The following is a 12,703-nucleotide window of genomic DNA, read 5'->3' as shown; positions in this document are numbered from 1 at the left end:
AAATGGCAGCAAGACAACCATATAGGTACTGTATAAAAGGGCATAATAGTGCCTAAACTGTTAATAGTATGCTCACTAGAATGATACGTAAGATACATAAGAATGGTTACAAATGGGAGGAGGCCAAAAGTTAATCAGGAGAAGAGTGTTTTTTTTTAAGTTACAGTAGCTAAAGTTACAAGCTGTACAGTATATAAACAATGAAGAAAAAGTAATGGTAATTAAGCATTCTTTTTGGTTTAGGCAGGAAACCTATTTTTACATACATTCATCCTATTGATACTAGAAGTACAGTATATGAAGCACAGAATGAAGTTTGGAGTTAGATGACCTATCAGTTATTGAGCAGGGGCAGTTTGCATGACAAGCTACGTTCCTCAACTTGATTTATGTCCTGTTGCTGGTGTAAAATACAGTAATCACTCATCCACTGGGATTAAATTGTTCAAAAGGCTTGTGGTTTTTAAACCACAAAACCCTGGTAGGCAATAACAAAACACTATAGGAAAAATAAGTTAGCTTAACAGGTCTGTGGTTACACATCATTAAAGCCTGCTTTAGCTCAATAAAGACAATAAAATCAATGAATGTAAGATAGGACAAACAATACAATTAAAAAGATATTATTGTACCAAATATATTGTTATATTTCTCTTGAATCTCTGCATCATGATGAAGATAAGATGGTAAGGAGTTGTATCATTAGAGGAAGAAGGGTCAGACTTTTCCTGCAGGCCTCTGAGATATCATTTTGAGAGAACTGTTTTGATGATGAATTCTTAGCAACAGGTGCAGATGATGAAGGTTTGCCGGAATGGTTCAACCACAGTCTGTGATGGCTTTTTGTAGAATATTGAGATGTTAGCCACTTCAAATTGGTTTGGAAATACCTTTGCACTTCCTTATGTAGCATTATCATCCTTGCTTGAAGTTAAAGCTTCACTCCTTAAAGAGATCGTTCTCCATAAAGCATTCTCAGATCAGAGGCAAGAAGCATTCCTTTGGCAAGATGAGAAACAGTTATATGAGCTTTTCAAACTCATCCTTGCCTAACACCTTACTTAAAAAGCTTGAAAATTTGGAGCCTTCGCTCCCAATTGCATGAAATGAAGCAAAATCTTCCAAGTCTCACAGACCATCTGCCCAAATTTTACACTAATATCCAGGTCAGGCTGTTTTACCTCATCGAGTGACACTTCTTGACAATGATGCAGTCAGTATGTCTGTACCTTTTTCATCATTCTCAACAAGATCCAAAATCTACCTGAAGGTTCGGCATATTGCATACAGTAACTCTTGAAAGTTATTCTGATACCTTGGTCCAGGAGTTGGATAAAGGTCGTAGTGTTTAGGGGTGACAAGACTACTTTATGTTTGGAGTGGGCAAACTCCAAAGTCCAAATCATCCAAAATGACCAGCATGTAAAAGGCAAGATTCTTCTTAGAAAGGTACTGCATTACCTCATGAACTATATACTCAAATTCCATAGTTGCTGAGGGTTTACTGTAACTGTATCAGTTTTTCACAAGAAAGCCTTAAAAGCTTTGGTTATGCAGCAGAATGAAAATGATTATAAAGGACTAATATTTTTGTTACATATTTAATCACCTGGAGGCGGGGCTCCCCAGCTGCTTGGCAACCAAAGGAGCTTGTCCGAGTGTAGGTGGAACTTTCAGATCCAAATATGATGAACCAGAAATATATAACCATGATTCCACAATCATCGGTGCACAATTGCCTGAGCACCACCAAACATTGGGTTGAGATCATACATCAAGGGCTTTTCTATCTCCTGCTGAAAAGACAACACCTCAGACTTCCCGCATAGCTACTGTAGATCTTTGTTGTTGGTAAGAGATGTTCCTCTGTACTGATCAGCACTAAGCAAACTGTACAGAACTGCATTGCAGGTGGCACTGCCCTCTTTGAGCCATCTGTCTTTTCATGTCACAAGCTATGCAGTCCTACACAGCTAGTTCAAAATCATTTTCAATTTTTTTTAAAAAAGGCTTATCTTTTCCAGTATACCACCCAAGTATGAAGTTGCCCAGTTGTCCAAAGAACATTTTAAAATGGCAAGAACAAAGATCATGCAGTAACATTACCTTTCCACTATTTGGAAACCTTATTAAATTAAATCAAAGTGTGTCCCTCAAAATTTTGTTAAGCTGCACTTTAAAACAGTTTAAAAACGTTTAAAAAATTTGGACCTGCATAAATGTAACTCCTTATTATCTAAGTGCTCATATGATAGCATCAATTGAGTTAAGCTCCTAAAATATATTATTTTAATACAAGAATGACATTTTTTAGCATAGTCCTGACTACCCATGACAACCAAGCTGAAACAGAAAAAAACAGAATATCCAGCACAGATGAGAGGGGTGACAGATAAGTTCTCTATCCTACTAAACCAGTCTGGGAATTTAACTGCAGAATTCTCCATCACATTGTACAAGTATGCTCTTCTTTGGTGTATTTACAAATCTGCATGATTACACCTTCTCCTTTTAAAATCATCAGTTTGCATTGCCACAGCTAGTTCAGACAGGAAGGCAGCCTTGTCTGGATCACGTTCCCCAGAAACCTTTAGGGAATGAGCTGCTGCTGAAGACACTTGGGACAGGTGATAGTTTAAAAAGCAGAAAGCAGAGGCTTTCTGTGTATTTCTAATCTGCTATCTGGAAACAGAGGGCAGACCCTCTGTTCACACAAATAACCTGGGAGGAAGGAGTGACCAAGCCTGGAACTATGGATCTGGAACTGTGAGTTTGATTGAAAGAGTTTTGTGAAGAGTCTCAACGAGAGATGGGGATTGTGAAGAGTCTAAGTGAGAGTTAACTTTAGACGTGTTTGGTTCTGGAAGCTAGTAGGTAGCTGAGCTCCCTGGCAGAATAGTTTGGAATTTGAAGTGTAGTCAGAAGCTTAAGTTTTTTTTCTTTGGTTTAAAGGTGTAATTTATTCTTCTGTAAACTCTAAATTGCACTGTTTTTTAAGCTTACAGCTGTATTAGTGTGTCTGCTGTCCTGGTCCCACCTTTTTTAAAGAACTTGTTATGGCACACCCAACGGGTTGTCACAGCATGTACTGTACATAATAAAAGCATGAACAGATGGAAGACCTCTACATGTAAACTGTGATACGTCACTGTTCAGAAGCACTCGCATATTTAAAAGAAATCCATTTTAAAACATAAAAACTATTGAGGTGTCTTCAGTTAAACTGGAAATAATGTTATTCTTGTTTCAAGCAGTAGATAAAACACAGTAGCCTCATTTAACCTGCTTTGTAACTTATTGCACCTACATGGAAGTGGGCTTTTACAGCTACAACCTCAATTTACATTATTTAAAAAATCAAGTTTACCATCTTGCACATAAATCTCCAAGTATTGAAAAAAACATGGCAATTTACAAGCACATTCTCCACTAATGGTATGATGTGAATTGAATCTGTCAGCCCTGTTTTTTGAACAGTGGTTACAATAACTAGATATGCAAAGAGTAAGGGACAGAACACTTACAGAGAGCCTGAAAAGAGTGAAATAATAAATTCCAAAGCTTTCTTGTTGTCATTTCCAAATGATTTCACATTACTCTTCAGCTTTAACCAGTTATGACATGGATAAAAAGTGAAGGCAACATTTGGGAAATAATGTACTTTTGTTAATTAAATGCAAATATTTCTGCAATGTCTGGCCCTAGTTATATACTTTCAATCTCAGGATAGTAGTTCCCAGGTTCTCTGCAATAACAAGACTTCAAACTTTTGTAAAACATTGTAAAAACCCTGCCAAATATCTTGTCTAAAATTAGTTATTAACACTTGTCAATGCTTCATGCTTCAAATGCAGCAGAACCCTTCATCAAGACAAACAGACAGTTACTGTATCTGTCTAGCCAAAACATTTTTCATAACGAAGACTTGTGTCTGCTGAAACACTGACGTGTTAATAAATAAATAATTTTGGAGTAGAGAGAGTGTCCTCCCAATTGATTCTACTATTTGAATTGATTTTTACTGGACAGCACTTACACAATGAATTAAGCCACCTTAAAACTCAAAAAGGCTTGATAGTCTACCCTTCTCAGAATGTTAAGCCTTTGAAATCTGTTTTGACCTTATGTTTACGTTTCAAGAGGCTGTCAAAGAATAACATACAGTAGTCCCTCCTTTTGAAGACTGTTTATGTTTGAAAATTGTGACTTATTCTGTTATAATGGACACAGATTCATTACCTCTTGTGCCATGAGAATCTGGACAACTGAGGTGTTTGTAGCATGCTGTCTTAAGACTGAATTATTAGAATATTGTCTTAGAAAATATAAATGTAATGTAACACTTACACAATTTACTATCATTTGTTAAAAACAGCTCAATTAAACTTCCTTGCCCTGCCTCTTTTCGCATCCAGGTCAGCTTTTACAATCATATTTCAAATGCAATAGAACATGTTGGACTGCACAGTATGTAATCACATTAGTGTTATATTAATTCTACATTTATTTTCATTATGAAAAAGGACCAAAGCATGTGGCTCTTAGACTTGTGCAATTCTCTCTGACCAGCAGTCTTCTGTACAATAATAATCAACATATAAATATAAAAAAGCTGATCTGAAATGTACACTTTCGTTTCAGGGAAAAATGTATTATCTGGTCACAAACAAAGGGATGTGTGGGTAAGCCAACAAAGCTTACAAAGGAATTGGGGTAGCAGGTGCAAACAAAGCTGTAGTGAAGGAAACAGGATTTCTTTTTAGCCCTGTCCCATCTGTGAAAATCTGATATACTCTGGGAATTATGCTATGGCATTAAAATGTCAAAATACCAATACACGATTGAAAAGTAACTGATTTATCAATTGCATCGGAAACCCCTCAAATTAAGATGTAAAAAATCAAACTTTATAGGAAATAAAGGCCATTTATTTCTTACAGAGAGTGAAATTGTGAAAAAGAGAAGCATTGTACACATTTTAGTAGTGTTGCTTTTGTTTTAACATTTGCACTCAACATTTTCAATAAGGAAAGAAACTGCAATGTTCAATTATTATATTAACTGACAGATTTCATTTAAATATTTCTATGCTCTTTTATAACATTACTTAAATATTCATAATATTCATTTTAGTGATATATTCACATATTCAACAAATGTTGTTTTGTTTTTCCCTTTAGTTTTCTATAAACCCACTAGACATACTGTACATTTGCACAAAAAAAGCAAATGTACTTCTTTGCTGTAAAGGAGTTTAACTACATTTCTGCAGCAAGATGAATAATGAATGAAAAAAGTATTGAATCCAAATTTTCTGACTGTGTTTATGAAATTTATAACAATACTTTTTTTATCGTGAAACAGAACTTTTTCAGAGTTTTTTTTTTTTAAATACTCCCATTAACATTTTTAAAAGGCTCATTAGGGGCTGTCTAGGTGCCTAACAAAGGTCTAGACCACACACACACACACTTCAACTCTGCAATACAGTTATAAAGATGTTATATTAAGCATGATAGCTATTAAATTCTAACACAATTATAAGTGTTTACTTAGAGATACTGACACATTGTCTATCACTTTTTAAAACAATAAAAGTAGTCATTTTAATTGCAATAGCAAATTGTTTTTATAAGAAATGTTCAGTGCCAAGTTAAAAAAAAAATCTTACAACTATATCATTATTTGACCCCCCCCAATTAGTTTTTGAAATAAGTATAAAAAAATCAATAATTGTATACTCCTCAGTCAATTGATACATAGAAGACACCATGATAATGAACACAATGATCAGTCATGAGTGACACTGCAATTAGTTATAAGCCATGACAACCCATTAAAGCTGTTTCAAAACCAGCCTTGGTGGTAGGAAACCATAAAATCAGAAGAAAGATTGAATAATGAGAAAAAGTGTTGTAAGCTTTTTTTTTCTGTGGATTAAAGCCTGACTCTACACAATTCCCCCTGGCTTGGTGTAACGATGACAGACAACAAGAGCAATGCTAGTCCATTTGTGTAAGCTATCCAAGCGTTGTAGCTGTTCCCATGTTAGGAAGAACATTGTACTTCATTACTTTATATTACCCAGTATGGGTTTTCTCTCACAGTCGTGTTGCCACTCAGACAAATCACTGGCAGATTGAGTGTCACAGTCACATAACCTCATACAAAGGACCAAGGACTCCCTGTGAAGATATGCAGTGAAGAATACTGCCAACACTAAAGAACATTCTCTCTGCCAGTTCACACAAAACAAATCTTGCAGCTGACAGCATAATTCACAAGAGTCTAAAACCCACTCAGACTAACAGGCTAGCTTCCCAAGTCTTTATTTTATTTTAATTCAGCCTTATTTGTTGAAATGGAAAAGGAAAGAATTATTCTGAAGCTAAATGTATTCCTCTCCGTGCTTGAATGAATACTGTTGAGACTAATACCAACTAATCTGGTCATCAAATACCTCTGTTGCTCACTACTGGAAATCTGTTTCCTTTTTCAACAAATTCAGAGAGAGTGGAACTACAGAAGGACATGCTGTTTAGCAGGAACCTGAAAGCAGGAAAGAGCACACAAAAGCTTTTTCTTCAATACTATCATTCAGCTTATGTCATTTGGAACAAAAAAGACAGATTCCTGGATGTAAATCGTGCACTGCCACTGAAATGCCAACCAAAGTTCAGTAGTAGCATAGTGAATTACCATTTGTTCAGTTAATATAAACTAAAATGTATGTTTATTGCTTATTGATGATGAAAGTGACTATGTTGTAAATACTATACTGTTCTGTAACATTTTGATTATAAAGTAGAACACATTAAATACTTTTTTGCTTATTGTTAAGGATTTATTTACAGTATGTGTTATTATTTATCATAATTTCCATGTGTTTTGTAAGTAATCCTGGATACGGACATCTTATAATAATGAGTAAAATCCACTTGTTAACCATACTGTAATTCTCACTCTCTCAAATTTGAAGTAAAAAGGTGGTCGTACTATAATAATAGACTATAATAGTTATAAAGCCACAAGAAAATGCAGTTACTGATTTACACATTTATTCTGCTCATCATTCATGGTCATGGCAAACAATGGAGCATTAAATAGAGTTTCTAATTGACATTTAAAATTGAAGGGCTAACACACAGCCACACCCACCTAAGTACAGTATAAACACAGGTAATGACCATCCCTTTTCCAGCATAGAATGTCATTACTTTGGCAGTAGCTCCTTCATTTCACCTAGTGAAGTTAAATGGGGGTCTTGTCCTTATGGTTAGATTCTGGTTCCTTAATGAGATAAATCCATTTTGTATTTTGAATTGCTCATGTATGGTAGTAGACTGCTCAATACTATGGTTAATGTGCAGTGACTGAATCATTAATTTGAATAACCTACAACAACAATAAACAAAAAAATGTGATGTGCATCGGCCTCCCAATGTAAGCGTGGCTTGTGTTGCTCATCCCTAACTAGCTTTCAATGTATGCCCATCAGGCATCTCCAAGCCCTAAGCCAAACAGCCCCCACCAACAATTGTGAAATCCACTATTCCAAAAGGTCAGCATCCCACTGTGGGGGAGTTTAATGCTACTGGGAGTCATAGGCAGTGATGTCATCCTAACACATTCAACTACAAGGAACAAGAACAAGTTTATTCCATGCTGAAAAGAGAAGAAAATAAAGAAGAAAAGAAACACAATGTTTCTGCCGTGGAGCCTTCTTCAGGTGTGTCATGGAATAAACCTTTACCTGTTCCTTTGCAGCCTATGCATGCTGATGCACCTACCTACTTGAACATTCATCTTACTGTATACACCATAAGACCTATAGCAAATACATTTCAAAACTCAACTTCATTCAATATACACATAGATGAAATGCATTTGAAATGTATTTTCTATACACAGTTTACAGGAAAAAAAAGACATTTTTGGAAGGAACACAAACTATTGGCTTCAACCGCATAAGCTTCCCAGTCATTGGACCTGGTACTTTTGAGTCCATTCAAGAAATGGTTGAATGAGATCCTTGAATCAATTAACTACCAAATGGGTCAGATGGGATGAATGGCCTCCTTTCGTTTGTAACCTTTGTTATATTCCTAAATAAAACCTTACTGGAGAAAATCATGATAATGTGTAGAATTTCAAATCTTGTTGTGAAGAATGTTATTTTGTTTTGTTTACTGATTTGGTCTTAGTTCAGATTGAAGTATCATATAATATTCTTCTTTTTCTAATTTGAATGGAAAGGATTAAAATCTACAAATATCTCAATATTTTTTAGTTACCTGTGAAGTAAAAGGTCCTGAATCATTCATAATCAGAAATTAATGGACTAACATCTAGCAGTGGATGTCTGAACCTTTACCACCACAGAGTCTGTAGATACTGTCTTTTACAACGATGAGAGACGGACTCAATTCTAAAAGCAAAATAATATGTAAATACCCTTACATTTGAGAAAATACAATACTTTCCACATTATTTATATGTACATACTGTACATCTTTGTAGCCATTTTAAAATGTTGTTACAATTACTTTTCTTTTTTCTGTGTGTAAGTTAAATTAAGAGATAGCACCTGTGAGACATCCAAAGGAAAAGTGCACAGTTTGCCTATGGATGTCACTATCAATGATTCCCTTCTTATAGTGTCTTAAAATACATATTTTTAAATATAGATTTTAGTTCTTCTTACATTTTTATCACATTTTGAAAACTAACCTAATAAATATCCAACCAAATATCTAGCATGTGGGAAAATGTTAGGACACAGAAATACCACATTTAATACAGCATTATTTTATATACACTAGCTAATATTTTAGTTTTAGATCTCAAAAAGACTCAACCTTCTCCTATACAGATTAAACCTACAGAAATTTGGTCTCTTCCTAAACTACACCCTTCAAAGGGTAGGCTGACCCTGAATTCTTTATTTCTACAGAATGTTTACTTTGTCATCTCATGAAAGCCTGATTTTTACTGTGACAAAACTGCCTAATCAATTATTAACGAAGTAAATGGGCAGTTTTGCAAGAGGAATAAATGGAATCAGGCTTCTGTGAATGATCCATTGATATCCTAAGATTTTATTGTTTGATGAGTCCTTTCTTGGTATTGTAACACCACTGTACAGAATGTGACATACCGTAATAGGTGGAATGGTGGCATACAGTATAATACAGTATAATAAGTTACTCAAAATACCATATATTACCATGTAATATTAGCTATTTCAATGATTGCAGAACATGTATTGTCATGTGCCTAGCAAAGCAACTGAATGAAAACCTTAAGAAACAAGGATACAATTAGATATCATAAAGAAATGCAAGGCAAATACTGTATGTAATCCATAGTACTCTTTTCTGAAAACAGGTGGCGTCGATGTTTCATTCACTATAATTTCATTCACTTTAATAGCTTTTCCTGCAAGACCATACTCCCAATGAAATGTCACTTTCTTTGTGATTGAGAATTCATCAAAGCATCATTTATACTATTCAGAATGAGAAGGAAAAAAATACAGCTCACTATTGAGCAGGTACCAACACATTAAAAATCCCAGTTCAAAAGCTTTGTTACAAAGGCATCTTTTTTTTTTTCAAGAGAACGGATAAAAAGATGGCTTGGGTATCTTTTTAAATCTTTGTCTGGATTACTATCCAAAAGATTAAACCAACCATATCAGTCTGCTCTGTGGAACTTTTCTACAGAACATGAATAATAATGAAGCAGCATTCAGAAGCTGAATCTTTTAAATATGTCAAATCAATTTAATTTTTTTATTTGGTTTTTCTTTTTAGATTAGAAAGTAAGTGTGTTATTCATAGAACTAAACATTTCCTAATTTCTGTTTTCCTATTTTTTAAATGTTTCTCGTTTTTCTTACTTGAAACTCAAACTATTATATAATAAACACTATACTGTATAGGTTGTTGGAAATGAAATAGATAAAATTAATCTCTCAGCTAAAAGGATATGGTGGGTTTCAATGGCCATAATATTACTGCACTAAAACGTTTAAAATCTATTTTTAGGAGCTGTTAATTAGCTATTTAATTAACGGCAGTACTTATGACAACTCTTAATATATCTATGCACAATTTTAAAGTTTTGAGATTTAAATTTAAAAAGAAAGTTTCCAAAAATCACTCAAATTACACAGCTTTAACTATTCTACAACTGGCGTTTTTTCAATAAAAAACAGTCAATTTGAGCGTTAAAAGTTGATTTCTCTTTCTTGTATGTAGAGTGCCCCAAACAAAAACTTTGACTTTTAAGAATCCTACATAGCCTGCTTATTGTATTTCTTCAAAGTATTAATTCTATATAATTATAAAACTAGAACATAATCAAAGATTTCAGCACACGTTTTCTATCCACTTTTGAGATAGCCATAGCGTCAAGGCTATTGAAAATAAAAAGACTGCATAATTGTTCACTGCATAAGGTAAGAAAGGTAGGAAACACGAACTCGGTCATACTGATTAATTAACGAGGCTGAAATTGACTGAATAATTACTAGTTTCATGGTTTTTCCTGGTTTCATTGTCAAAGCAAAAGGTTATATATAATTGGAGTCCAATGAGCACCAATGAGTCCAATGTTTCATCTGGACGACTCAAGGTATGAGGAAAGACAGGTTTAAGATCTCGGCACGTCACCACACAAATCAAAGAGAATGCCATTACAGTAACAACGACTTCCTAAAAAGCCGATAATCTCTGGTTGTCTGCTCCATCGCGCAAAATTTACAGCAGCGCTAAAGTACATCTTTAATTGTTTGACGTATCATTTGACAAACGGCATATGTAATTGGGTTTATAGAGACAGGACCCAGTGATGATGTCATCTATGATTAGTTTTCCAGCACATAGTGTTGAATAATAGGTGACTGTAATATATACAAGCTTAGAAAAAATAAGTAATTGGAGGTGTTCATCATAAAAATACTCCTTATAGTATACTAAATACGAGGTGATCCACACAATTTAGATCAGATGCTGTTTTTTGCACATTTGCACAAAAGACATAAATCAGTTCGCATCCATAAAATAACACATGGCATACAACTGGCTTTTACTAAACCACAGAAGTGTGCTTTTAAATTAATTCATATTATTTAGTCAAAGCAGTCAGTATCTTACTGCGTGATAAAGTGAGCAACAACAAGCAAACCAACCAGTTTCTTCATTATTTCACTGTATAATTAGGAGACAATAACTATTATGTTTTAATGACCACACAGGTGATACTGGTCACTGACGAACACACTACTGAAAAACACACAATGGGGATTTTATACCTTAAATGACATTCAATAAATTGTCAATTCAAGTGAATAATAATCCCAGAGATATCTGAAGTTCAAATAGTCTGCTTTCATATGTAGATGAGACAACCAGCTTGTCATTTCCAAACAGTACCTTGCTAATTCAGCGTGAAATCTTTTGCGATTGCACCAGATTTCGCCATGCAATGGAATTGAGCTCGTTTTTCAGAGGCTACTGTAGAAAAGGAATGAAGTAAAGTGAAAATCCTTACCGAACTGAAAAATGAAAAGCAGCTGACAGAGCGCGAGAAAGCTGGAAATTGACAGTTCCATATTTTTCATTTTCAAGTCCAGGAGTTGAGCAAAAATGGTAAAAAATCGTTTTTTTTCAGAAATAAAACTGTACTCCAGTGGCGTATATGGATGCTATATTTGATTCATACCGGTGGAATATCGTTTTTCCCCTCAACATTCGCTCTTCGATCTTGAGTATCTAAAGCCGAAGCACGGCTATAGCCTGAAGACTGGGTACTCCGGTGTGAATGAAAGGAGAATAATTGTGACTGTGCACCGCCCACAGCCATCTCTTCATGCAACACAGCTTAGTTGAACACAAACTACACAGGAGGAGCCACGGTTTCCACGAAACTTGTGATATTCAAATCAAAATAATTAGACCCATCGTCCAATATCAGATATCAGATAATGTCAGTTTAATTTCAAATAATACGTGCATAATACCAATTTGGCAGACCAGAAGCATGAATAAAAAGTAATTGTTGCTTTCAAACACAAATTATTAATAGAACCTCTGATTATGAGTTTTCATAAACTTTCTACGAACAAATAAAATGCATCAGGTACGAATTTGTAAGCGAAACGGTCGCAAATATTTAAAGAATTAAACGACTTCTCAATAATATACAGTACTGTAAATTATTTGGAAAACAATATGAGAATGATCATCAGAAATTGAAGACATCTACACCAGTAGAGTCAAATGTACAATTAACCCAACAAGTGATAACCAGTCAAATAAGAAATTGATTGTTTCAAAGTTTCTGAAACATAAAAGAAAAAAATAAACTAAATTCTAATATTATTAAAGTATTAACACCCAGGCCACATTCAAAACAGAACATAATACATTACATATACAGGTATCTGCTTGTGAAGAGTGTGTATGTAGATGAAACCACGATAAAACAATATATTTCAGAGGATGAGATTCTGTAAAGTAGGAATGAAGGGCAATGACCTAGCTAGAGAGAGGCAGGATTCCTATGAATGTAACACAACAGATCAGCAGTGACCCTGAAAACATAGGAGTAGTTGAGGGACATTAGGTCAAAAGAAAGAGATTGGAAGGGGTGTGAGTCTTCATTTCAAAAGAGGCAAAATCTTCAGAGTCGACAGAGA

General features: G+C 34.6%; 1 protein-coding gene across 7 annotated transcripts in view; it reads right to left on the bottom strand.

Annotated features, from left to right (window-relative positions):
- The window catches only part of ptprz1a (protein tyrosine phosphatase receptor type Z1a), an 86,481-nt gene extending 74,596 nt beyond the window's left edge, over positions 1-11,885 (bottom strand). For 3 of the 7 annotated variants that reach the window (XM_015352490.2, XM_015352491.2, XM_015352492.2), the window contains exon 1: positions 11,557-11,876. In XM_015352490.2, the coding sequence (XP_015207976.2) occupies positions 11,557-11,626 (70 nt within the window). In that variant the 5' untranslated portion in view covers positions 11,627-11,876. Of the gene's footprint in view, positions 1-11,556 lie in introns of all 7 variants that reach the window. The other 4 variants (XM_015352494.2, XM_015352493.2, XM_015352495.2 and 1 more) reach the window with 4 other exon arrangements.
- Between the last annotated feature and the right edge of the window lie 818 nt (positions 11,886-12,703).

This window comes from Lepisosteus oculatus, chromosome 7 (assembly GCF_040954835.1).
Source record: "Lepisosteus oculatus isolate fLepOcu1 chromosome 7, fLepOcu1.hap2, whole genome shotgun sequence".
NCBI classification, from domain to species: Eukaryota; Metazoa; Chordata; class Actinopteri; order Semionotiformes; family Lepisosteidae; genus Lepisosteus; species Lepisosteus oculatus.
Note: the sequence above shows the minus strand (reverse complement) of the source record. Positions and strands in the feature narration are given on the sequence as shown.